At 57.0% G+C, this 24,789-nt stretch overlaps 1 protein-coding gene across 1 annotated transcript in view; it reads right to left on the minus strand.

Annotated features, from left to right (window-relative positions):
- GYPC (glycophorin C (Gerbich blood group)) overlaps positions 1-24,296 on the minus strand; it is a 40,734-nt gene extending 16,438 nt beyond the window's left edge. Inside the window, exon 1 of the mRNA XM_079782714.1 lies at positions 23,760-24,296. Within this exon, the coding sequence (XP_079638840.1) occupies positions 23,760-23,796 (37 nt within the window). The 5' untranslated portion in view covers positions 23,797-24,296. The remainder of the gene's footprint in view (positions 1-23,759) is intronic.
- Between the last annotated feature and the right edge of the window lie 493 nt (positions 24,297-24,789).

Raw genomic sequence — 24,789 nt, forward strand, 5'->3', positions numbered from 1 at the left:
AAGGAGAGACCCAAGAGCTGTGGGCGTGCTGGACAGAGCTCAGCCAGGGCGCAGGGACTGTGGTGGGAGCTGTGCGAGCTGTCTGTGTGCTCTTCCCTCCCACCCCATTCAGTTCACAGAACACGCCACGTGCTGATTCAAGGGTTAAAGTCACCGACATCGAGGCCACCCGGTGCCTGACCCGCGAGTTGTCTGTCCCTTCCCACTGCCTCGGTGTTTCGGGGCAGGGCAGCCACTCTGGCCGCAGGGCTGTTGGTCCTTCTGCTAAAGACCTAGTCCAAGTTCCAGAACCTCAGGACTCTCACAGCTGTCATTTCAGGCCTCCTCTAAGCTGCTCTGGTGTTGTTTCTCACGTGGGGGGCAGCTGGAGGAAGCTCCTGGGAGGTAGTGGCGCTTCGCCCTGCCACAGGGACTCTGAGCCTTTGCAAACTCCTGATCAGTCATCGAGTTCCGGTGACATCACCTCCTCCAAGAAGCCTTCCCTGACTTGTGCAAAGGTTCTTCCCATATTCTTTCAGGAGCAGCAAGATTTTTCACAAATAATGTAGGCTTTACAGGCCACATATGGTCTCTGCTGTATATTCTTCTTTGCTTAACTGTTTGTTTGTCTTATACAATCCTTTAGAAATGTAAACAACATTCTTAGCTAGTTGACTGTACCAAAACAGGCCAAAGGCTAGATTTAATCTGCAGGCTGCAGTTTGCTGAGCAACTTGTTCAAATCACCATTAAAATGCTTTGCACACTGATTGTTTAGCTACTAGAGGACAGGGACTGAATTTTATGCCTCAACACCTGACACAATGCTAGGGGCGCGAACTAGTGATGCGGGATAAAGGCCCTCTGACATGTCCCGATTAACTCTTTTACCATCATTCTTTTCTAGACACCTGCATCTCTCAAGTTCAGTAAATCACCGCCCCACGACTTTCCAAGTCATCCGTTATGGTCACATCTCAGATGTACACCAAGCTCCCAGCGATGTCAATGGCTCTCACTCATCAAGCCCCATATACAGCAGGTCTACTTAGAATCCCAAGGACACAGAGGTAAAGCTGACATCATGTGTGTATGTGTTGCATATGTGCGTGCATGTGTGTGTGCATGCATACAAGCCTATGCATGCGTGTGCATGTGTGCTCATACATGTGATTCAAGTGCACACCACTCGACCTCTGTGTAGCCAGGGTCACACTGACATGCCTTCTGTGATCCCTGCTCTCCAGCGGGATCACGTGGGTTAATCCTGACCTCTTCTCTGGAGGAGGGAATTCACTTAAACAATCATATAATTACATTTTCAGCACCATTAGGCACCTAATTACATGACTAACTGTCCTCGATCAGGCTGCACGTGTAAATAATGATGATTTAATTAGCCATGCTCTGTTATTGGATTTCCAGAAGGCTCATCAGTTGGCAAACAGGAGGCGGAAAATGTTTTCTCCTTCCTTCCCGAGTTTGACAGGCAGGCTCTGCAGATCCCTGTGTCCTGCTGGGAGGCCAGCGTGGAGGTGAGGGGGTGGAGGAGGCTTCGGAGCCTCCGGAGCCCAGGGAGGCCTGAGTGCTCGCATCCTGAAGACACAGCAGCAGCACGTGCCCAGGGGCGGCCGTGACCCAGAGACCACAGCACCTCCCATTTAGGAAGGACGGGGAAGGGTCCTGGCAGGGAGGAGAGCCCCCGGGGCAGGGAGCCAGAGGGAGGCCACAGGGATGCTGCCTCCCACCCGGGGCAGGGGTGCTGAGCCTCACTATTCCTACCTGTGCAGGGGACCCCGAGGGGCCCACCCCCTGGGCGGCTGTGAGGATGACATGGGAGGATGCATAGAGACACGGTAGCAGGTCATAAGCAACATGTGAGTGCTGACACCGTGAGTTACTACTATGACTTGGTTTTGCTGTTGGAATCATGTTTGGAAAGGGTGCTAGCAAAGAGAGGGGGCATTTTAATGTGAATATTGGGGGTATATTGCTTGGGAGGGTGGTGACAAGAAGGGCAGATGCACATCAACCAGCTGCTCTTTATGGAAATCATCTTAGCACACTCCAGGGCATCCTGCCGTGCGGCTCAGGGAGCCTGGGCTGTGACACAGAGACAGTGCGAGTCCTGGTGTCCCCCAACCCCCTCCACACCCCCCACACCATACACCACATACATACCACACATCACACAATACACCCCCCCACACCACACACATACATACCACACATCACACAATACACCCCACACATACACACCACACACATACATACCACATACCACACACATACACACCACACAATACACCTCACACACCCCACACATACACACCACATATCACACAATACACACCACACACCCCGCACACATATATCACACACCACACATACATACCACACACCACACACATACACACCACACATCCCACACATACGTCCCACACACCACACACATACATACCACACACCATACACATACACACCACACATCACACACCACACACATACATACCACACACATACATACCACATGTCATACACATACACACATGCACACCACACACATACATATCACACACTACACACATACACACCACACATACACACTACACACATACACACCACCATCACTACACACCACATACATGCACACCACACGCCACACACATACACTACACACAGCAGCATTACCACACACCACACACATACACTACACACAGCAGCATTACCACACACCACACACCACACACATACACGCCACACACCATATGCCACACACCACACATATACACCACACACATACACGGCACACCCCGCCGTCACCACCACCTTTTCTCACACAGGGCCTCTGGTGGGGAGGTGCCTGAGGCCAGTTCCTGGGACTTGGGTGAGGGACGTGCTTGCTCAGTGCTGGGCAGTTGGGCTTCCTGAGCACCCGCTCTGTGCTGTTAGCCTCCCCTGTTCTCTGGGTGTCAGCACAGGGAAGGAGCGTCAGGAAATCACAGATTCACCTCATCTTGCATCAGACAACAGAGCCGGGAAGTGGCCTGACCCTGGCGCCAGGCCCTGTGCTGCCTCTGAGCTTGGGGAGGAAAAGCCATGTCTCTTCACTACTCTGCCCCAGGACCCTTTGACCCCCCCCTTCCCTGTTTTCCTGGACAGCAGCTTCTCTATGATACCCATGTCCCAACATCACCCAGGCACACTGCTGCTCCATCTCCCCAGCCCGAAGCCCCAGCCCCCAGCTCAGGTCTAATGAGGGATACTTCCCCCACATTAATATTTCAAAAGCAAAGACGCCATAAACACATTCATAACTCTTCCTCTGTCAGTTTGAAATCCCTTGATGCAAATCAACTGCCATCTAAATTAAATGTTTCTTTCATCGAACACGACAAACGCCCTGGTGACTAATCGGAAAAAGCCAACAAGCTCAGACTTGTTTCACCTTAGAATTCTGTAGGGGCGTGGTTGAAGCTGGACAGCTGGTGGGTGTGCAGTGACCAGCAGGATGGTGAACTGGCTCATCACGCCCAAGGTTTCGGTGAGTCCTGTACCCAGGAGGCTTTGCCCACCTTCCTCATCATGATCTCAGCACTTCAAGAGCAGGTCTGAAACCTAACACACAATTTTAGGGGCAGGAGGGTAAGTACAAACACGGTTTTCTATTCTGTCAGACTGGTGTCTAATTGCTTAAGCAGGTCAAGTAACAGACTGAAAACGGAGTGAACAAATAGACATTTGCCAGCTGTAGGGTTAGCTCTGTTTGAGTATCAGGATTAAGGTCTGCCAGATAAACCACATAGTCTAACAGATTTCAAATAATCTTATTATTTTTAGTATGGATGCTTTTATATTAAAACAAATGCAGGTTTTCTTTTAATTTTACACCTTTCAGATAACTATTTTGAATTGTGTTTTGGGAAATAGAAAAGCTACAGTTTCAGTTAAAGGAAGAAAAAAAAAAAAGAATAACTAAATCCAGTAGCTATATTGAGTTTATTTCCCTCTCTTTTTTTTTCTCTTGTCTTATTACTTCTCCTACCATCACTACCTCATTCAATATCATTAATAAACTTTACTATTTATCTGCTTGGTGAATAATGGGCAATGAAGAGTCTCAAAGATCAGGTTAGAGAAGCTGGGTCTTCTCCTGTGGGAAGTGAGCAGGTGAGAGATTACAGGAAAAAAAAAAAAAGGATTCTCTAGAAATTCTGAATTCAGGGATGAAGAGAAGGAAGGCTTCTCTCTTCCAAGACTAAAAAAACATTTGAGAGCTGCCAAGGATGAGAGACCAACAGAACTGCGGATAGTGGACATGGCAAGGGAGGTATGGCGTGAGGTCGGGGCTCCAGGAAGGCACACCTGGTAAGGGCTGGGAGTCTTGAGGTTTAGAGAATTTGAGGTTCTGGCAAGAGTATAATTACAAGTTGATGAAAGACATCAGTGTGATGGGAGTGATAGAAGGGTTATGAATGATTTATTATTTTGTATTTAAATATATTGTTATTAAATTACACACATTATTTAAAGTAATTTTCAAATTATTTAAAAATTAATGTTTCAGATTTTCAAATTTATGTAAAAATCGGTTTTCAACCATCGTGGGAGACCTCTGTGAGAGGGGTGGAAGGGATGAGTGAGCAGGGAGTCACACAAGCTTCCCGGGAAGGCTTTGTGAGACTAGCGATGCTCCATCCACGCAGAAGTTTTTGCCGCTGGGCGCCTGCACGGGACTCAGGGAGGTGGGCCGGCTACGGCAGCAGGAGCCACTTGCTCATGGCTCTCAGCTCCGGCTGTCCATTCGCATCACATGGGACCCTTTAAAAAACACCCGTGCCCAGGGCCCCTCTGCTGGAAACAAATCAGTTTCACTAAAAGAGACATGTTGACAGGAAGCCAGGAAGGCTGGTCAACAACCTTAATTGCTCTAACCACTCACCCTTTAGTTGAGACATTGTTAGCTGAAGCAGCCTCCACCTTTGTTTGTCCCATGTAAGTTTCTGTTATTTCCTGCCTAAGGGCTACATGTAAGTTTCTGTTTATCTTGACTAAGATGTTTTCCCCAAAGCCTCAATAAAAGGGATGGCAGGGCCAGAGCAGTGAGTAGTTCTCCCACTAGAGTTGGACTACTGCCTGGCCCCCCATTTCGCTAAATTGAATTTCTTCAAGTCTCCTTTCATTTGTGTGCGGCCCTTCTCCAGAACTCGAACCCTGAACCGGAACCCTGGACCACGCGGGACGTGGAAAGGGATTCCTACACCCCTCTTCCTAGTGCTACCACATAAAATACAGGAACCCAGTTCTATTTGAGGTGGAGAGAAACAACAACACTTTTTAAAATTTATTTATTTTTTAGTATAAATATGTCCTAAAATTTACATGCCAACTCCACAGACTGTTCAGTCCTTTCGTCAACTCACCAGATAGACTGCGAGTTTCCCAGTAGGGACACACCCAGAGGACAGCACTCCCGGTCATGAGCCAAAGCCACAGGCACAGCCAGTCTGATTCCCACATTGTCATCTCACATGTTCCCATCCCACCTGCCCCACAGGAGCCCCTGTGGGTCACACCCATGTAGGTCACATGGACTCCCTCTATTTCACATTCCCGGGTGCTGGCTCATGCCGTTCCCTTGGCCTGAAATGCCCACTCCTGGTCTGTCTGGGGGATGCACACACATCAACCCACACTGGCCCAGCTCCACCCACAGGGGGTGTTTGTTCTGACCTTCTGGCAGCCAAGGGGCCAGCAAACCTGCCTGCAAACCTGGTCACACGTCAGACAGAACGCCCGAAGCCCTACCATTTCCGAGTCGCAGCGTCCTGCCCATAAAACGCAGTAGGTGCCTCGCAGGGCACCTGAGCGGGTGCAGATGCCACAGGAGTCCCGATACCCGGTGGGGTGGGAGGCTCAGCGCCCCCGCCGCGCTCCCAGCCCGAAGGCCCCTGTAGAGACCGCTGCCCCATCAGCCCTCCCTGCCAAACGGTTGTCCCCAGTGGCTCCCGCAGTCCCATCGCTATGGCCACCAGAAGCCTGTCTTGGTGTCCCAGGCAGTGAAGCTCCCCGGTCTCCAGTCCCTATTCTGAGGCTGGGCTCCAGGTGCGGGCCTCAGAAATCAGCTGTGAGTGGCCGGGCCCAGGACCACCTTATCAGCACCCCACCTGCCAGCGCGGCCCGGGTCCCCTGCAGCTGCCCGATAAGAGGTTTAGCTCTGCCCTCGTCACTCCTGGGCCTTATCAGAGGCAGGCCTGGGGGAAAGCCATTTCCAGCCGCGGAACGAAGGGGAGGGAAGAAATATAATGCCCTTGCACTCGGACAGTCAAGCCGGCGACCGCCTGTGAGGCAAAGGGCTGACCTCAGCCAGCGCTCAGGGCAGGCACCCATGCACCCCCACCCCCCCCAGCACGTGGAGACCCCCCACGTGGGCCTGAAGGGCACAGCTCAGCTGAAAGTGAAGGCTGGCTTTCTAAGGGCGCTGACATTCGGGCGCCTCCGTGTGTGTGTGTGTGTGTGTGTGTGTGTGTGTGTGTGTGTGTGTCCATACCCACGGCTAAGGCATCTCTCAGGCACGCCTCAGGAGTCCTCCACCATCTCTTCCTCCCCCTCCGCTCCCACCACAAGGCTGGCCCAGGGCCCAGCTCGCAGCCCCTCGCTAGAGTCAGCTCAGATGCTGAGGGGCTCCTCTCTCGGGGTCACGAGCCTCCCAGAGGTCATGGACAGGGGCGTGGAGGACCCACAGCGCAGGAGGAGGATGGAAGCCCAGCAGCTCCAGCAGCTGAACGAGCTCTCTGCCACCTCACCTGTCTGACTTCATCTCCTGGTTTCCTCTTTCCCCCGGGTCCCCCGCCACACGGCCTCCTCCTGACTCAGGGCCTGTGCGCTGGCTGTGCTCTCTGCTCCCATGTCTTCTCTCAGAGAGCCCCGTGTTGGCTCCTGGCTTCCTTCCGGCTTTTCTAAAACATCACCTCCCCGAATGGAGACTTCTGTGGCCATGCTCTGAAAATGAGACCCCTCGCCCCCCGTGGCCTCCTCTGTCTCCCTTCCTTGCTTGATTAGCACCAGCTGACAAGTGCGCATTACACCCACATCTCTTGTGTCCACCTGTCCCTCCCACCAGAACGGGAGCTCCCCTTCGGGACCTCAACCAGGACTGGCACGCAGTTGGTGCTCAATAGATGTGCATGGGCTGTGACTCCTGGGCCACTAGCTTGCTGGTGCCAGGGGCAGAGGCAAAGGACGGGGCACAGATGCAGATACACCAGGGTCGGACTCAGGGCCCACCATTTTATAACTGGTCAAATCGGACACACTTCTTCCCGCGAGTCTCCATCTCCAAACCCGAGAAGAGGGGGGAGGGCCCAGTGGTTAGGTGCGGTGCCCTGGCCTGACAGCGCCACGTGGTATAGGATATCCCCTTGCCTGGACCCTGGGTGAGAGGCCCGGCTCTTTGAAGGCACGGTGAGCAGGCTGGCTCTCTAGCTGAAGGCCAGGGAGAGCCTGTCCCATGAGGGGCTATTCCCACCCTGCCCGGCTGAGGTGAGGGCTCTCTGCTGGTCACATGGGGCCCCAAGTGCCTGTATTGCAGAGGCAGTGACAGGAGGTCAAGAGAGAGACTACAAGGAGGACCCTCCCCTTTGGCCGCCTGGGAAGATCAAATCACGGGAACCAAGGCGCATCACCTGTGCCCGGCCGGACCCAAGTGGGCCTCCCTGACCTCGGCGGCGGGTCTTTCCCATGGCTTCTTGTCCATCCATGAAGCCATGGTGTTCCCAAAGAGAGGTGCCATGGGGCCTGGTGGGCTCAGGCCTAGAAGTGGAACCATGAGAATTCTCCTGTTGGTTTAAGTCAGAAGTTGGCAAACTTTTTTTTGTTGTTAATCCTCACTGGAGGGTATTTTTTCCATTGATTTTTAGGGAGAGTGGAAGGGAGAGGGAGAGACAGAGAGAAACATTGATGTGAGAGAGACACATCGATTGGTTGCCTCCTGCAACCTAGGACTGGGGATTAAGCCTGCAACTGAGGTACGTGCCCTTGACCGGAATCAAACCTGCGACACTACAGTCTGCAGGCCGTCACTCTAACCACTGAGCAAACTGGCTAGGGCAGTCAGAAACGTTTTTCATAAAGGGCACATAGTAAACAGTTTATGCGTGGTGGCATATAAGTTCTTTGTGACAACTCTGCCTTTCTTACATGAAAGCAGTCATAGACACATAAACAATGGGTGCAACTGTGTCCAATAAAACTTTATTTATAAAAGGAGGTTGCAGGCTGAATTCGGCCTGTGGGCCTTAGTTGCAGGCCCCCATGTAAGTCTCTGTGTAAGTGGGTCTCTCTCCTCTCAGGCTAACATTTGCTGAGTGCTTGCCCCAGCGAGGCCTGGGCCTTCACCTACACCAGGGGTGGGAACCTTTTTCCTGCCAAGGGCCATTTGGATATTTATAACATCATTCAAAGGCCATACAAATTATCAACTTAAAAATTAGCCTGATATATTTGGCCAAACAGTTAATTAACTCACCCCTTATGCCAGGGGTCCTCAAACTTTTTAAACAGGGGGCCAGTTCACTGTCCCTCAGACTGTTGGAGGGCCAGACTATAGTTTAAAAAAAAACTATGAACAAATTCCTATGCACACTGCACATATCTTATTTTGAAGTAAAAAAACAAAACGGCAAAAACACCCACATGTGGCCCGCGGGCCGTAGTTTGAGGACGCCTGCCTTATGCCTTGGCAGGGCCAGACCAAATTATTTCAAGGGCCTTATATGGCCCTCGGGCCAGAGGTTCCCCAGCCCTGACCTGCACCTTCGCATGTAAGGGCCAGAAGCTCGGGACTACCCAGTGGCTTATGTGCACCTTGAACACAGGTCTGTCATACCCGAAACCTGCACTTTCAACCCACGTGACGTTAGAACACAGGAACTGTCCATGTCCGCGCCCACCTGCTACGGGTTAGAGTCCAGCTGCACCTGGGCCCACTGCAGTCTGAACCCCCATGAGGCTGTGAGGACCCCAGGGTCGTGGAGGCCAACGTGGGTGAAGTCAATCCCGAGGCCACCCTCACTGGTTAGTGCTGGAGCTGACACAGCAGCTGGCAAGGCGGCCCGGGTGAGTCTGCCTCTGACCTAAAGCCTGTGCAATGTCCAGGCCATCTGTGCTGGTGCGGCCTGTGGCCCCAGCCCCTGGGACGTCTCAGCCAACCCCACTGATGGGTGTGGCCCTGTCACAGAGGGACTGCCCAGGAAATCCCGAGCTCCAGGCCGTCAAGTCCCAGAAGAGGACAAGTGGCCAATCCAAGTGGCCACAGCCTGGGTCTGGCCCCGGGAGGCTGGAGGGGATCCGGGCAGTGCTTTTGCAGCAGGATGGAGCCCGATGGAGGCTGTTGGCTCAGAAAACACACCAGGAACTAAGGCCAAGGCGAACACCACCCTCTGCTCATTAATCCGTGGGGTCGGCCCCACTGGGAGCTCAAAGAGCGCCGAGGACCCAGAGGCAGGAGGCAGGGCATTGAGAGGTCAGAGAGTAACCCTCTGTGCCCCCAGCCAAGGGGCAAGGAGGGCAAGATATGGGGGATGGGGCGGGGGAAGACAGTGAAGAGGTGGGGGCAGAGAGCAAATGAGTGGCCCAGGAGCGCCCTGGACTCTGCAGGAAACCACGGGTCTCATCTGCCTTGGACGGCAATGTCTTAAGGACGAGCTTGGACTGTCTCAGCATTGTTTGTTTTCTCAGTGAGCGACCAACACCTTTTCACGAAAATGAGTTGCTTTAAAATAACATGTTCTAGAAGGTCTTTCAGAAGCTCCACTATTCTTAACAGGCGATGGCCTGGGGGTGATCCCCAAAGCCTGGTGTGAATGGAAGGAGTTAAAATGCCCATTGAGCCAATGTTCTCTTACTCCTCCGGTGAAAGGAGATTGCTCCATGCTGAAACTCCCCAATTCCTGCTCACTCCCCATTTCCTGCCCACTCCCCAATTCCTGCCCACTCCCCAATTCCTGCCCACTCCCCAATTCCTGCCCACTCCCCATTTCCTGCCCACTCCCCAATTCCTGCCCACTCCCCAATTCCTGCCCACTCCCCAATTCCTGCCCACTCCCCAATTCCTGCCCACTCCCCATTTCCTGCCCACTCCCCAATTCCTGCCCACTCCCCAATTCCTGCCCACTCCCCATTTCCTGCCCACTCCCCAATTCCTGCCCACTCCCCAATTCCTGCCCACTCCCCAATTCCTGCCCACTCCCCATTTCCTGCCCACTCCCCAATTCCTGCCCACTCCCCAATTCCTGCCCACTCCCCATTTCCTGCCCACTCCCCAATTCCTGCCCACTCCCCATTTCCTGCCCACTCCCCAATTCCTGCCCACTCCCCATTTCCTGCCCACTCCCCATTTCCTGCCCACTCCCCATTTCCTGCCCACGTGAAAGGTGGGTGTGCAGGGCTAAGAGATGGCCAAGGGGTTGACCACTTGGGCTCAAGTCACAGCCCTGCCATTCACAATCGAATCCTGTGTCTTGAGGCAGAGGCGTGGCCTGCAGACCCGCTCACAGGGACAGGGACAGGGCAGGGATGGCTGGCGGCCAGGGCCTGCTCAGCTCACATTTCCTGGCACCTGTGACAGGCCAGCCCAGCCCCAACCATAGCGGGCACCCGTGCATGCCCACAGTTCGTCCTATTTTTACATCCTTGCCACTTGCTCTACTTAGTCATTCCCTGGTGTTAGGCCATTCTCCACAGCAGCCCTGATCACTGTCTGCTCCTTCAGCACAGAATCTCCGCCCAACAAGAGAAAAGTCCATCGAGCTGAGGAGAAACCCACCACCATTTAATACTAGCCATCAGTACCAGCTAGCAGTAGGTCTCAGTTTATATTTGGGGGTTACATTATCTGAACTTGTTCTTTAAACGTGTGGATATCTCTTTAGCTCTTTCAGTGAACAATCACACGACTCGGGCATTTCGATCTGGAAGCTGAAATCATTCGCTAGGAAATTTCCCACCTGGAGGACTGGATGCTTTGATCCCTGCCATGGTGTGCGCCTTGGTGCCCAAGAGCCCAGCGACGCTTCGAGGGCAGGGGTCCTGCGGTTCGCTGTCTCCTCCTCCACCCCCAGGACAGAGGACGGGGGGCACACTGTAACACTCCACGTGTCCACTGACGGGCCAGGGCGGTTCATGGTGGATAGTAAGCATGTGTGGGGAGATGGTTTCATGGTAAAATTTTCCATCCAGTTTCCTTTCCAACTTCTCAGGTTGCCTTCCTGGAGCCTTAGGGTTCCCGAAGTTTGGTAAGAGCTTTCCTCATGGGATTAGCTGCTAAAGATGGACAGCGGGGTGCACACTGCGAGCTGGCTACGGCACACGCTTCACCCAGTGAGAGAGCACGCGGTGGCCTCACAGGATGGAATGTCCAGTGCGGAGGGTCCTTGAGGTCCAAGCCCCAGAGCACCATCTCGGGCAGCAGAACAGAGCGACGGGGCCTCGGGCAGCCAACCAGAAGGCGCCCGGCAGGAGCTCGCAAACACGGTGCCGTGAAAGCCCGTGTCCAGAGGTGACGGGAGGGGAGCCAGGACGGGGCCCTGGGAGTGCGGTCACCAGGCCGCTCGCTCCCACGCAGCCACGTCAGAGGGGCTTCTGTCGCCTGTATTTTCAGACTTTATCCGAGAACTTATTTAGTAGAAATGTCATTTCTGATTAAAATCACTGCAGTGGAAATCTGTAGCTGTGACACCATTTTGGTGGAGTGGGGACCCCAGGAGGGAAGCCATTCTTCTGGAGGTGCCTTCATTCCTGAGGGGACGAGCCAGGTGTGGCCACTGGCCCGGAGGACCAAGTGGCTGTGAATGGTGTTTGCACCCCTTCGCCTCTGCTGTTCCTGGTTTTGCTCCCGCCCCCATGAGGCCGCAGACCCTGTGAAGGCACAGCCTGTGCCCCCGTCTCCTCCGCAGCCCTGCTCACAGGAGGCACTCACTGGTCACACTCAAAGGCACCAGCCTGGATGTGGGGTCGCCCTGCTCACAGGAGGCACTCACTGGTCACACTCAAAGGCACCAGCCTGGATGTGGGGTCGCCCTGCTCACAGGAGGCACTCACTGGTCACACTCAAAGGCACCAGCCTGGATGTGGGGTCGCCCTGCTCACAGGAGGCACTCACTGGTCACACTCAAAGGCACCAGCCTGGATGTGGGGTCGCCCTGCTCACAGGAGGCACTCACTGGGTCGCACTCAAAGGCACCAGCCTGGATGTGGGGTCGCCCTGCTCACAGGAGGCACTCACTGGTCACACTCAAAGGCACCAGCCTGGATGTGGGGTCGAAGGCGGCCCTCTGCACTGGGTTCCCCAGAAGTGCACGGAGAGCTGCGGGCTCCTGGCTTGTGTCACCTGCTACCCAAGGGGTCATGGAAACTTGGGACTTACGAAAGGACCCCTGTCGTGTGATGGGCTGGGAGAGAAGAGGGGTGTGCATAGGGTCAAATCTGGAAAGTGCCCCAGAATTTAACTCCTGGCAGCCGGTCGTGCTGCAAGGTTCCCTGCCGGAGGGAAGGCCGACTGAGTAACAGCCTCACTAACAGATCACGGTCTTCGCGAATAGACTTGGGGTGGGTTCAAGGAGGGAATGGAAGGGAGAGGCAATGCTGAGCCCCACCCTAAAATAACCCAAACTACCTCGCTGAACCCCCCAACCTGTGTGCGTGCCCCTGTCTGCCACGCGGCTGTGGGGTCTGGCTCAGGTGAGATCAGACAGAGGGGCTTTGAGAACGCAGCGCCGACAGCCGGGCACACTGCGGACACCCCGGAATGAGGTAGAGACGGGTGGTGCCTGGGAAATGAGATGGTGCAGAGAGAAGCTGAAAAGCACACCTAAGGCCAATGACGCTGCAGGCAGCAGTCCCTCCATTGCTTCCATTGCCTCTGGGGGGCGGGGGGCGGCGAGGGCGGGGGGGGGGGCGGTCAGTAGGCCCCATAGACCTGCCTGCTGTGCTCCAGAGCAAACTAGACTCCTAAGAGAGCGCTGCTCTGCCTTGAACCTGGGCTCACAGTCTGTCACTGAGAAATGCAAGGAAGTGGTAAGGGGCATATGGGTGTGCATTCCCGTGTGTGTGTGTGTGTGCATGTGTGCATGTGTGTGTATGTGAGTGCCTGTGTGCATGTATGTGCCCATGCCTGTATGTATGTGTCCATGTCTGTATGTGTGCACGTGTGTCTGTATGTGTGTGCACATGTGTGTATGTGTGAGTGCCTTGCACATGTGTGCATGTATCCATGCCTGTATATATGTGTGTGTGCATGTGCACATGTGTATGTCCGTATCTGCATGTATGTGCACATGTGTGTTGGTGCGTATGTATGTGCCTGTGCATGTGTTCACACACACGTGTGTGTATGGGTGTCAGTGTGTGTGTCGGTGCACATGCATGTATGTGTCCATATGTGTACGTGTGCGTGCATGCACGTGCATGTGTCTGTGCATGTGTGTGCACATGTGTGTGTGAGTGCCTTGCATGCATGTGTGTGTCCATGCCTGTATGTGCGTGCATGTGTGTAAGGCGAGTGCCTGTGTGCATGTGTGTATGAGTATGTGTCTGTGCCTGTATGTGTGAATGCCTGTGCACATGTGTGTGGGTGTGTGTAGGGCAGAGAGGTACGGGTAACGTAGGGTTAATGTCACAGTTTCTTCTCTTTGGTGACAGGCAGTCCCAGCATCCTCAGCGTCATTCCATCCTGAACCCCACTGACAGCCTGATGACTGAGTTTCTGTGGCACAAACAGTGCACCCAAGGTTACCAGAGCCCCCGTCCAGTCTTGCCCACCTCCTACGCCTGGCTGTGTGACTCTCACACGTCAAGTTACTTGTCTGAGCTTCACTTCATTTCCCTGTCAGAGGCGGGTAGCTCTTGAATGGAGGCAGGAAACCGACTTGAAAGTGCCGGCGAAGTGTAACGCGCCTCCAGTCCCAGGCCCCGCGTGGGAGATCTCAACAACAGACAGAGCTTCCAGGGCGGCTCTGTGGAGGCGGCCCCGAACTGAGGGGCATTATTCCCTGCTGGTGCCCTGTGTGCCCCTGAGGGGCGGCTACCCACCGCCTGCCCAGCGGAGAGGAACTGCGTGGGGGTTGGCCTCAGCGGGCAGGACCCGCAGGCACAGCGGCCCCGGGCCTCTATGAGCATCTCAATGGCAGCTGCGAGGCCAACAGGTGGGGCTGGCGGAGGCAGAACCAGCACAAGTGGCAGAGGCGGGGGAACAAAGAAGGGTTGTTTCTTCTGAGGCCAGAGAGTGACCTCGGGGCTGCATGGAGCTGGGCAGAGGGCCGGGGTCATGGCCAGCCCCCCCCTCCCCGTCATGGTGTGCCATGTCCCGGAGGTGGAGGGACAGCTCAGGGCTGACAGTGCCAGGGGTGCAGCGAGGCCCTGGGAAATGACTCTTTGAACGTCAGTTTCAGCATTGCCACTGGCGTTAACAGTATCGCATCCCTGTCCCATGTGCAGCCCCGTGGGTGTGGAGTAGCCCCACACTGCTCACCAGCCTGCCCCGGCGCCTGGGCGAAGACCCACACCACGGCCTGCACCCCAATCCAGAGCGACCAGTGCCGCTCCAGCAGGCTCCGCCCGGCTCCCCTCGGCGCCCTCAGCGGGGCCTCTTTCCACTGAGGCCCCGTCTCTATCTCTGCCCAGGCCTCCCTCTGAATGGTCTCCACGCCCTCACCTGAGTACCCGAAATCACCCTGCTCTGGAAAGCATCTTCCTTCATGCTTCCCCTTGTCTCGTATGCGTCTTTCTACAAGGAACATGAATCGCTTCCATAGTAATGACACCGGCAAAGAAAACTTGTTTTTAAACTTTTAATTGATGAGCAGACTAATTTCCTACCTTAAAAAGCCAAGAGAGTAAGAGAAAGAAAGAGACAGAGATAAAGACAGAGAGAGAAACGGAGGTAGAGATAGGGACAGAGGCAGAGGCAGAGAGAGAGTCCTGGGTGTCCTTGAGCATTTACTTTGACTCCGTGACTCTTTCTAGGGCAGGAGAGGCAGGAACAAGAGCAGCCGCCACATCTGGCCAGCCCAGGGGTCACACGCACTGGGCAGGCCTGCCAGGGAAGGAGTGTAAGCAGGCCTGCCAGGGAAGGAGTGTGAGCAGGACTGCCGGGGAAGGAGTGTGAGCAGGCCTGCCGGGGAAGGAGTGTGAGCAGGCCTGCCGGGGAAGGAGAGTGAGCAGGACTGCCTGGGAAGGAGTGTGAGCAGGCCTGCCGGGGAAGGAGTGTGAGCAGGACTGCCTGGGAAGGAGTGTGAGCAGGCCTGCCGGGAAGGAGTGTGAGCAGGCCTGCCGGGGAAGGAGTGTGAGCAGGCCTGCCGGGGAAGGAGTGTGAGCAGGCCTGCCGGGGAAGGAGTGTGAGCAGGACTGCCTGGGAAGGAGTGTGAGCAGGCTGCCTGGGAAGGAGTGTGAGCAGGCCTGCCGGGGAAGGAGTGTGAGCAGGCCTGCCGGGGAAGGAGTGTGAGCAGGCCTGCCAGGGAAGGAGAGTGAGCAGGCCTGCCGGGAAGGAGTGTGAGCAGGCCTGCCTGGGAAGGAGTGTGAGCAGGCCTGCCTGGGAAGGAGTGTAAGCAGACCTGCCAGGGAAGGAGTGTGAGCAGGCCTGCCGGGAAGGAGTGTGAGCAGGCCTGCCAGGGAAGGAGTGTGAGCAGGCCTGCCTGGGAAGGAGTGTGAGCAGGCCTGCCGGGAAGGAGTGTGAGCAGGCCTGCCAGGGAAGGAGTGTGAGCAGGACTGCCTGGGAAGGAGTGTGAGCAGGACTGCCTGGGAAGGAGAGTGAGCAGGCCTGCCGGGAAGGAGTGTGAGCAGGCCTGCCTGGGAAGGAGTGTGAGCAGGCCTGCCAGGGAAGGAGTGTGAGCAGGCCTGCCGGGAAGGAGTGTGAGCAGGCCTGCCAGGGAAGGAGTGTGAGCAGGCCTGCCGGGAAGGAGTGTGAGCAGGCCTGCCAGGGAAGGAGTGTGAGCAGGCCTGCCTGGGAAGGAGTGTGAGCAGGCCTGCCGGGAAGGAGTGTGAGCAGGCCTGCCAGGGAAGGAGTGTGAGCAGGCCTGCCTGGGAAGGAGTGTAAGCAGACCTGCCAGGGAAGGAGTGTGAGCAGGCCTGCCGGGAAGGAGTGTGAGCAGGCCTGCCAGGGAAGGAGTGTGAGCAGGCCTGCCTGGGAAGGAGTGTGAGCAGGCCTGCCGGGAAGGAGTGTGAGCAGGCCTGCCGGGGAAGGAGTGTGAGCAGGCCTGCCTGGGAAGGAGTGTGAGCAGGCCTGCCGGGAAGGAGTGTGAGCAGGCCTGCCGGGGAAGGAGTGTGAGCAGGCCTGCCGGGGAAGGAGTGTGAGCAGGACTGCCTGGGAAGGAGTGTGAGCAGGCTGCCTGGGAAGGAGTGTGAGCAGGCCTGCCGGGGAAGGAGTGTGAGCAGGCCTGCCGGGGAAGGAGTGTGAGCAGGCCTGCCAGGGAAGGAGAGTGAGCAGGCCTGCCGGGAAGGAGTGTGAGCAGGCCTGCCTGGGAAGGAGTGTGAGCAGGCCTGCCTGGGAAGGAGTGTAAGCAGACCTGCCAGGGAAGGAGTGTGAGCAGGCCTGCCGGGAAGGAGTGTGAGCAGGCCTGCCAGGGAAGGAGTGTGAGCAGGCCTGCCTGGGAAGGAGTGTGAGCAGGCCTGCCGGGAAGGAGTGTGAGCAGGCCTGCCAGGGAAGGAGTGTGAGCAGGACTGCCTGGGAAGGAGTGTGAGCAGGACTGCCTGGGAAGGAGAGTGAGCAGGCCTGCCGGGAAGGAGTGTGAGCAGGCCTGCCTGGGAAGGAGTGTGAGCAGGCCTGCCAGGGAAGGAGTGTGAGCAGGCCTGCCGGGAAGGAGTGTGAGCAGGCCTGCCAGGGAAGGAGTGTGAGCAGGCCTGCCGGGAAGGAGTGTGAGCAGGCCTGCCAGGGAAGGAGTGTGAGCAGGCCTGCCTGGGAAGGAGTGTGAGCAGGCCTGCCGGGAAGGAGTGTGAGCAGGCCTGCCAGGGAAGGAGTGTGAGCAGGCCTGCCTGGGAAGGAGTGTAAGCAGACCTGCCAGGGAAGGAGTGTGAGCAGGCCTGCCGGGAAGGAGTGTGAGCAGGCCTGCCAGGGAAGGAGTGTGAGCAGGCCTGCCTGGGAAGGAGTGTGAGCAGGCCTGCCGGGAAGGAGTGTGAGCAGGCCTGCCGGGGAAGGAGTGTGAGCAGGCCTGCCTGGGAAGGAGTGTGAGCAGGCCTGCCTGGGAAGGAGTGTGAGCAGGCCTGCCGGGGAAGGAGTGTGAGCAGGCCTGCCGGGGAAGGAGTGTGAGCAGGCCTGCCGGGGAAGGAGTGTGAGCAGGCCTGCCGGGGAAGGAGTGTGAGCAGGCCTGCCGGGGAAGGAGTGTGAGCAGGCCTGCCGGGGAAGGAGTGTGAGCAGGCCTGCCAGGGAAGGAGTGTGAGCAGGCCTGCTGGGGAAGGAGTGTGAGCAGGCCTGCCGGGAAGGAGTGTGAGGGCTGGAGGAGGGGCAGCCCGCGGAGGCAGCGGAGCCCGGGGAGCAGGCAGGGTCCGGTGGGAGAGCGACAGTCTGGGGACCAACAGGCATCAAGCTCTTTGGCCTTGATGGGCCGCAAGTGTGACCTTCATCAGCCTGGGTGCTTTGCCTTCACCGGTCCCTTCTCTCCCCAATTATTAAGTTGTTTCTTACAGTGGCATTGGTATAAAAATGTATGTTTAGTCCTAAAAGTTCACTTTTTCCTTTTCGAGTTTAAAGGAAAGACATATTTTTGTGGGTCTCTAACAGCACCGTAGGCCCTAGCAAGGCGCCTGGCGTGCGGGCGGAGCGGGGCTGAGCCCTCCCTGGAAACCTGCCTCTGTGAGCTGCTCCCGGTCGCCCGGCCTTGGCTCCCAGCAACCACATCGCCGCTCATTTCAGTCATCACGTGCGGAATGGAGATAAGAATGCCTCCCGTGGGGCTGTTCAGGGTGAAGTGAGATAACTTATTTGAAATGAAGCTTTGAGTCAGGAGAGTCGCCATCAGAGGAGAGTGGGTCAGGACACTTTACAGAATTTGTAGAAAAGTGGGAAAAAGAGATTGTGAAATTAAAGGAAATAAAAAATGGACTACTCCAGGTTTCCAGCCACAACTAAAACTAATTCACTAAAATGGGAACTTAAAGGGTGACAGGCAGTCCCAGGACCTGGCCAGGCAGCCCGGCCGCCCTGGGAGCTCAGGCAGGTGCGGCTGTGGAGGGGAGAGGAAGCGCTTCTGGGAGAGGCCGCTATGACGGCCCTGAGCGTCCCCGCTGTGAGCCGTCAATGGAGCCCCAAGGGGAAGGAAAGCGCTAAGTGGGAGAGACAGGAAGGGGGAGCGACTGCGGGCGGTGGACGGTGGCTCCTGTGTGCAGGGACAGGGCCCTGGACGGGAAGGCTCCCGTGTGCAGGGACAGGGCCCTGGACGGGAAGGCTCCCGTGTGCAGGGACAGGGCGCCTGGACGGGAAGGCCCCTGTGTGCAGGGACAGGGCGCCTGGACGGGAAGGCCCCCGTGTGCAGGGACAGGGCGCCTGGACGGGAAGGCTCCCGTGTGCAGGGACAGGGCCCTGGACGGGAAGGCTCCCGTGTGCAGGGACAGGGCGCCTGGATGGGAAGGCTCCCGTGTGCAGGGACAGGGCGCCTGGACAGGAAGGCTCCCGTGTGCAGGGACAGGGCCCCTGGACGGGAAGGATCCCCGTGTGCAGGGACAGGGCCCCTGGACGGGAAGGCTCCCGTGTGCAGGGACAGGACGCCTGGACGGGAAGGCTCCCCGTGTGCAGGGACAGGGCCCCTGGACGGGAAGGCTCCCGTTTGCAGGGACAGGGCGCCTGGACGGGAAGGCTCCCCGTGTGCAGGGACAGGGCGCCTGGACGGGAAGGCTCCCCGTGTGCAGGGACAGGGCGCCTGGATGGGAAGGCTCCCGTGTGCAGGGACAGGGCCCTGGACAGGAAGGCTCCCGTGTGCAGGGACAGGGCGCCTGGACGGGAAGGATCCCCGTGTGCAGGGACAGGGCCCCTGGACGGGAAGGCTCTCCGTGTGCAGGGACAGGGCGCCTGGACGGGAAGGTCCTGGGCTGAACCTAAGGAGCTCTCATCACACAGGCCACTGAGCGACAGGGTCCTTCCCTGAGCGGAAGGGGATTCAGTGAATCCAGGACCCACATGGCTCTCTGTGTAGATCAGGCTTTGTCTATACAAGTTGGAACTAACTTCCTCCCCTTCTTTCCTTCCTTCAGTCCTCAGACACACCCTGAGGCAGAAATGGTTATTACCCATTTACCCAATGAAGAAAAGCTAGAATTTCTGGGGCCCAGTGCAAAATGAAAATGTGGGACCCCTTTCCAAACTTAAGAATTTCAAGACGGTGACAACAGAGCATTAACCCCGGTGAGTGTGGGCCCTCTGAGGGCGGCTTTGGGAGTGAATGCTCAGGTGGGGCCCGTCTGCATGTTGTAGAATCTGCTCTGGTCTGACTTTCTGTGCATCTCAATTTATTATTCATGAACTCCCTAGATATGCCGAGTCCTGAACTAGGAACTATCAAGTGTCCGGCTTCTAAAAGGCACCTTGGCACGTGGAACGGACACTCCATTCACTTCCACGTCACTCTCTGAGCACCAGCCCGTGCCAGGCCCACTCGGCGCAGGTGAGTCATGGAGACCCTGGGGAGGGCAGAACCCTGGGAGGCGGGCAGGCCCGGAGTCTGTCGGGGCTGAAAAGGGTCCCCAGGGCCCTGGTGGGGTTTCTGTGTTGGGAGGGCGTGGGAGGTGGAGGGCATTAACTAGGCCTAAAGTGACAAGCAGCTGTGAGCCAGGCAGGTGGTGCCTGTGTTCGGGGATGGGGGGTGGGGCTTGGGGAAGGACCCAGAGAATCGGGTGGGGCTGAAGCAGACAGTTGTGAGGATGCAGCTCTGGAGGCAGGTGGCCTAGACACGAGGAGGGCCATGGAGGAGGCTCGGGGAAGCCTGAGCTGGCTGCGCACGGCAGGGTGGAGAGCAGCTGGCCCCGTGTGGCTCAGGCCTGACCACAGGACAGGGAGCCTGGCGGGCAGTGGTGAGCCGAGGCTGGACCACAGGCCTGGATGCAGAGCCATGGCTGCCTGGCAGGCTCTGAGTGCCTGTGCCACACAGTCTCCCTGGGTGCAAAGCTAAGCAGTGATGCCCCGGGCACAGCTCCCAGGTGGAGGGCAGCAGGGACAGGGACAGCAGGCCCACATGTACCCTCATGCCCCCTCAGGTTGGCCTCTGTAGCTCTGGTGTCCCCAGCCTGGCTGAGGCCTCCGTTCTTGGGAGCCCTTACCCCTGAGCCTCGAGAGAAACAGGTAAGAAAAGGCTGGTGAGAGCAGGCTGTGGGGGTGACCCGGGCAAGGCCCACCACAGGACTTGGCATGTAGGTGCTGCTGTTGTCGTTGTTACATTATCAAAAACAAAACAGCAGCCATCTGCAGCCAGGCGGTGATTACCAGCACCTGCAGGCAGGGTTTGTGCTGATAACGTCAGCCAACAACAGCCACAGACACCACTGCTCCTGGGCGTGGGGCCAAGCTTTATTCCCTGTCCATCACGTGATTCCTGTGAAGAGGCTGTTACTGCTCCCATGTACAGACGAGGAAACTGAGGCTCTGAGGCATTTTGGACCTCCCCAAAGCCAGTGAGGGCTGGAGGTGGGGTCAACCCAGGTGCCTCCACAGCATGTGTGGAACCCGGGCCCCGGCTCTACCACCAGCTCGCCACGGGAGGGAGGACACGTCATTAACTTCTGGGGGCATTTCCCATAGGGGGCAGGAACCTGACAGGCAACGGGCAAAGGTCATAAAGAGGTACTTTCCCTGAAAAAGAAATACACTGTCCTCTAGGGGCACAAAACCCTGCCCAGCCTCACCTGTCACGACAACTTTCGTTGGCTACTGGTGGTGTTCGTAATCATGTGATCTTTTGGAGGGCAATTTTCCGTATCTATTAACATTTAAAAGCTACATACTCTTTGTCCCAGAAATTAAATTCTGGGGGAATTTATCCTGAAAGTATGCAAACACATGCATGTCAACTCTACTTACAAATTGAATGGCAGAACTGTGTCTGGTTAGAAAAAAGTCAATCAAAGACTGTACACAACCCCAATGTGCATTTGAGGAGGAACCGGTGTAATCGTTAACATCGATTCTTAAGAAAAAACCCAAGATGAAGCAGAACACATAGAGTAAGTTTCATTTTGCAGAATAAAAAGTAATTGTATACACATGCAGTGGTCCCTGGATTCCGATAAAGCAATGAAGTGACTGCCTGGAGGTGGGCAGAGCTGTCCTTTTCCCCAGCATTCTCTCCTCATTCATTGTTCAGATTTGTTTTGCTTTTAGCTTGTGCTTGCTGGCCCATGGGGTCTGCTCAGTTTCTAGAAGGGCTTTCGGCTGGGGCCTCAGAGTGGCATTTGCCACCCAAAGAGGCAAAGAGCCTTGATTTGCCAGCCTTCCCCGCTGGTCGGGTGAGGGGCCTCGCCTTCCTGCTCACTGCAGATGGGCTGATGTGCTCCCACTGCAAACCCGGAGTGCTCGCTCCCACACACCTGTTTCCCGGGGCCGCTGCAGCCCCAAATAACTGCCCAGACATGGCGCCCTTGGAGAGGCCCAGGTGCTGACCGTGCCAATGCCAGGTGACCCTACAATGCCAGGTGACCCTACTCTACCGATGCCTGGAGGGGTAGAGCAATGGCTGAGATGGAATTCCATTTGGCACTAGCTGCGGTCCTTTCTGCTCTGTCTGAGGCAGCACATTCTCCACGGGCTGCCAAACCTGGCCATCTCCTTACTGAGCATTGACCTCTTTCATCCAAGGGCAAGGCAATGGAGTTCCGCACAGAACTCATGTGCAATACTGTGGCCTCTGAGCTGCTGGGAGCCCAGCTGGGTAGGGCAGGCATGGCCTGAGGGGCGGGGTGCGGGGGTGCGAGGGGGTAGCGGGTCCTCTCCATTCTAGCCTCCAGTTCTGAGGAATAGTGATGTAAACTGAGACATCCTGCCCGAGTAGCAGCAAGAAACAGGGCCCCAGGGTTCTCCCACAGCAGACAGCCTGCCAGAAGACAAGTCCTGAGGGAAATCTGGAATGGTGTGCAAGTAGGGGCTGCATCCCCCTCCGTTCCAGAAGGGCGGTGTTTGCAGCCATTGGTCAAGGTCTGAAACTTGAATTCCAGAAAACTGCTGGGGGCGGGGCCGGGCTGAGCTCTGGGGCCGGCCAGCCTGGCCTCTGCCGACAGGGCCTGTCTGTCCTCGGGTCTGCACTTCCGCAGCACCTGACCGGGATGATTACAGTTGTTCTGTCCCCTAAATCCTAGCGCGCCCCCGCCCCCCCCCACGAGCTCAGTAGTGTCTTTCTTGACGCTCACACACTCTAAGACACATAAACATGCTGACACACACGAACTAACAGATCCACAGTCTCAACAGGAACAAAGATGCCTGACATTTATCTCACACTTCGTATGCCCCGGTCTCTGTGCTGAGCCACTGACACACACTGAATTCTCACAACCCAATGAGGAATATTTTATGTTCCCATTTTGCAGATGATAAAACTGTTGCTAAGAAGGTGGCTTGCCTCGGGTCTGTCCTTGGCTACGAAGTGGCACACATGATGCTAATACAGGCACCCAGGCTCCCACTGTGACCCCACTCTGTGCATGCCGGGACCCAGCTGAGCCAGCCACGTGCACACAGAGGCCACAGTACACAGACACAGACCTGGCCACACACCCACCTGGGCTGGCCCCTAAGCCTTCACAGGCACCTGGGTTTTAGAGACGTAAAACGAGCGGGTGTCACCAATATCCACCAATACCCGTATCGTTACCATATCAATGACCTGACATGATTACATTATAGACTCAGAATGTTTATTCCCTCACAGTTTCTAATGACTTGGCCAGGGTTGGGGTAAGAGGGATACACATTCATTCTTTTTATAAATACACGTTTAGTTTTTATTGCACAGCCCAGAAATGTTTCTGAACAGCCTCCCAGTGAATCGCAGGGTGTATGATTTCCTGTCAGCAACAAAACGCGCGGGTTTCTAAAAGAAACAGGCCTTGGGAAATGACAAACCACTGAAGTCATGGTGGAGGCGAGCGCTCCCCTCACCATCTCTCAGTCCCGTCCCAAACCGGACAGGACTTGAGAGCAAGTACAGGGATGGTGGGCTGGCCCGGGTTTTCTCCAAACGAGCCCACGTCCGGCCTGGGCGGCCTAGCAACAGCTTGTGACTTTCCTTCGGGCTGCTTAACCTCCGCCTCTTCTCCGAGGAGGGCACTTACTTATTCTTTTAGGGGCAAGTTCCCGCCAGATACTTCCCCACAAGCACGCAAAGAAATTAACCGAGCAGACGCGATGGCGGGGCGTGCGGAGGCCTCTCCAGGCCCGGGGCGCACAGTCCGCGCGCCAAGGTCGGGGCTCGAGGCGGGACCCCGCGCGCCGGGGTGTGTGTGTGTGGGGGTGGGGGGGCGGGGTGCACACTGCCGGGCGTCAGGGTGGAGCGGAGGCGCAGAGCCCGCGCAAGGGTCCGGGAGCTCCGAGTCCGCCTCCAGGGTGGGGGTGGGGGCGGGGGCAGGGTCCCTGCGGGCGCGGGACTGGGAACTCCTCCGTGCGACCCGGCGCCGCGAGCCTTGGGACGGCGCGGGGTTCGGCCTGAACCCGGCGGGCACCTCGTCCACCGAGTCCGGCAGGGAACGGCCGTGCCCCGCGTCCTGGGCCGCGGCTGGAGTTGGGCGGGACCCTGCCCGCGGCGGGTACTCACCGGGGGGGTCAGGCGAAGTGGCGTTGAGGCTGCTCATCGGCGCTGGCCGGGGAGGGTCCCGTCGCGGCGCGCAGGGGCCGAGGGGCCGGCGGAGCGGTGCGGGGTCGCGGGGCCTGCGCTGACCCTCCGCCGCCAGAGGAAGCGGCCCTGGGTCGACTCCTGTGCGCGGGCCGAGGGGAGGGGCTCCGGCCCAGATAGGCAGACTTCATTTACTTTTTCTGCAGACTTGGCTGGTGGGGTTTCCACCCTTTTTTAAAAAAACGCGCTCCCGCCCACTTCTGAACTCTTCCTGCGCCAACTTTCCTGCGCGGAGTCCGGGTTTTCTAACTGCTGTGTCCCCTGCACCGGCCGGCGCAGGGCCGCGGCGGAGAGCCCCCTGTGGGCGGAAACGCTCCCAGATGTGAGCAGGCCTGCCCGGCCTGTGCCGGGACGGTGACCAAGTACGGACAGACCTGCGCGTGCATTTTGGCTGCTCTGCCCCCGAGGGCGGCCCCTCGCAGCCTAGGCGTTCGGGCCAGGAGCGTTCTTGCCTGCGGGCCCGTGGGGGGCGCTGTCCCAATTCACCGACTGACGTTTGGGAAGGATTCGCAGAAAAAAGGATGGCTGGGCAAAGGCCAGGGGCTTTCATTGGACCACTTTCGTCTGGGCTTCCAGGCAGAGGGGAAGTTTGTGGGAAATCCACTTTACTGAGACAATGAAACACTCCCCTGGATTTCGGCACACTGGTTGGTTTAATGGAGCCTGCCCCCCCCCCCCCCCCCCAAAGAATGTTGTGTTAAATGCAGCGGTATTCTCCAACGCCCAGAGAAAGGAAGGGGCCTTACACGTGTCACCCTGGTGTTCAATCGCAGCCCCAGGAGACACCCTGTACTTCTCCCTTCTGACGTCTGAGCCTCCCTGTGTGTGGGGATTTCCATGCGGTTTACCCAGCAGTCCTCCACGCACTGCTGGGAACCCCCCTTCCCTTCTGCAACCCCGGGGACGGTTCCAGCTGTCAGCACAAGGTGTGCGTCCGTCTGTCCTTGTTGTG

This window comes from Cnephaeus nilssonii (genome assembly GCF_951640355.1).
Source record: "Cnephaeus nilssonii genome assembly, chromosome: 10".
In the NCBI taxonomy this organism is placed as follows: Eukaryota; Metazoa; Chordata; class Mammalia; order Chiroptera; family Vespertilionidae; genus Cnephaeus; species Cnephaeus nilssonii.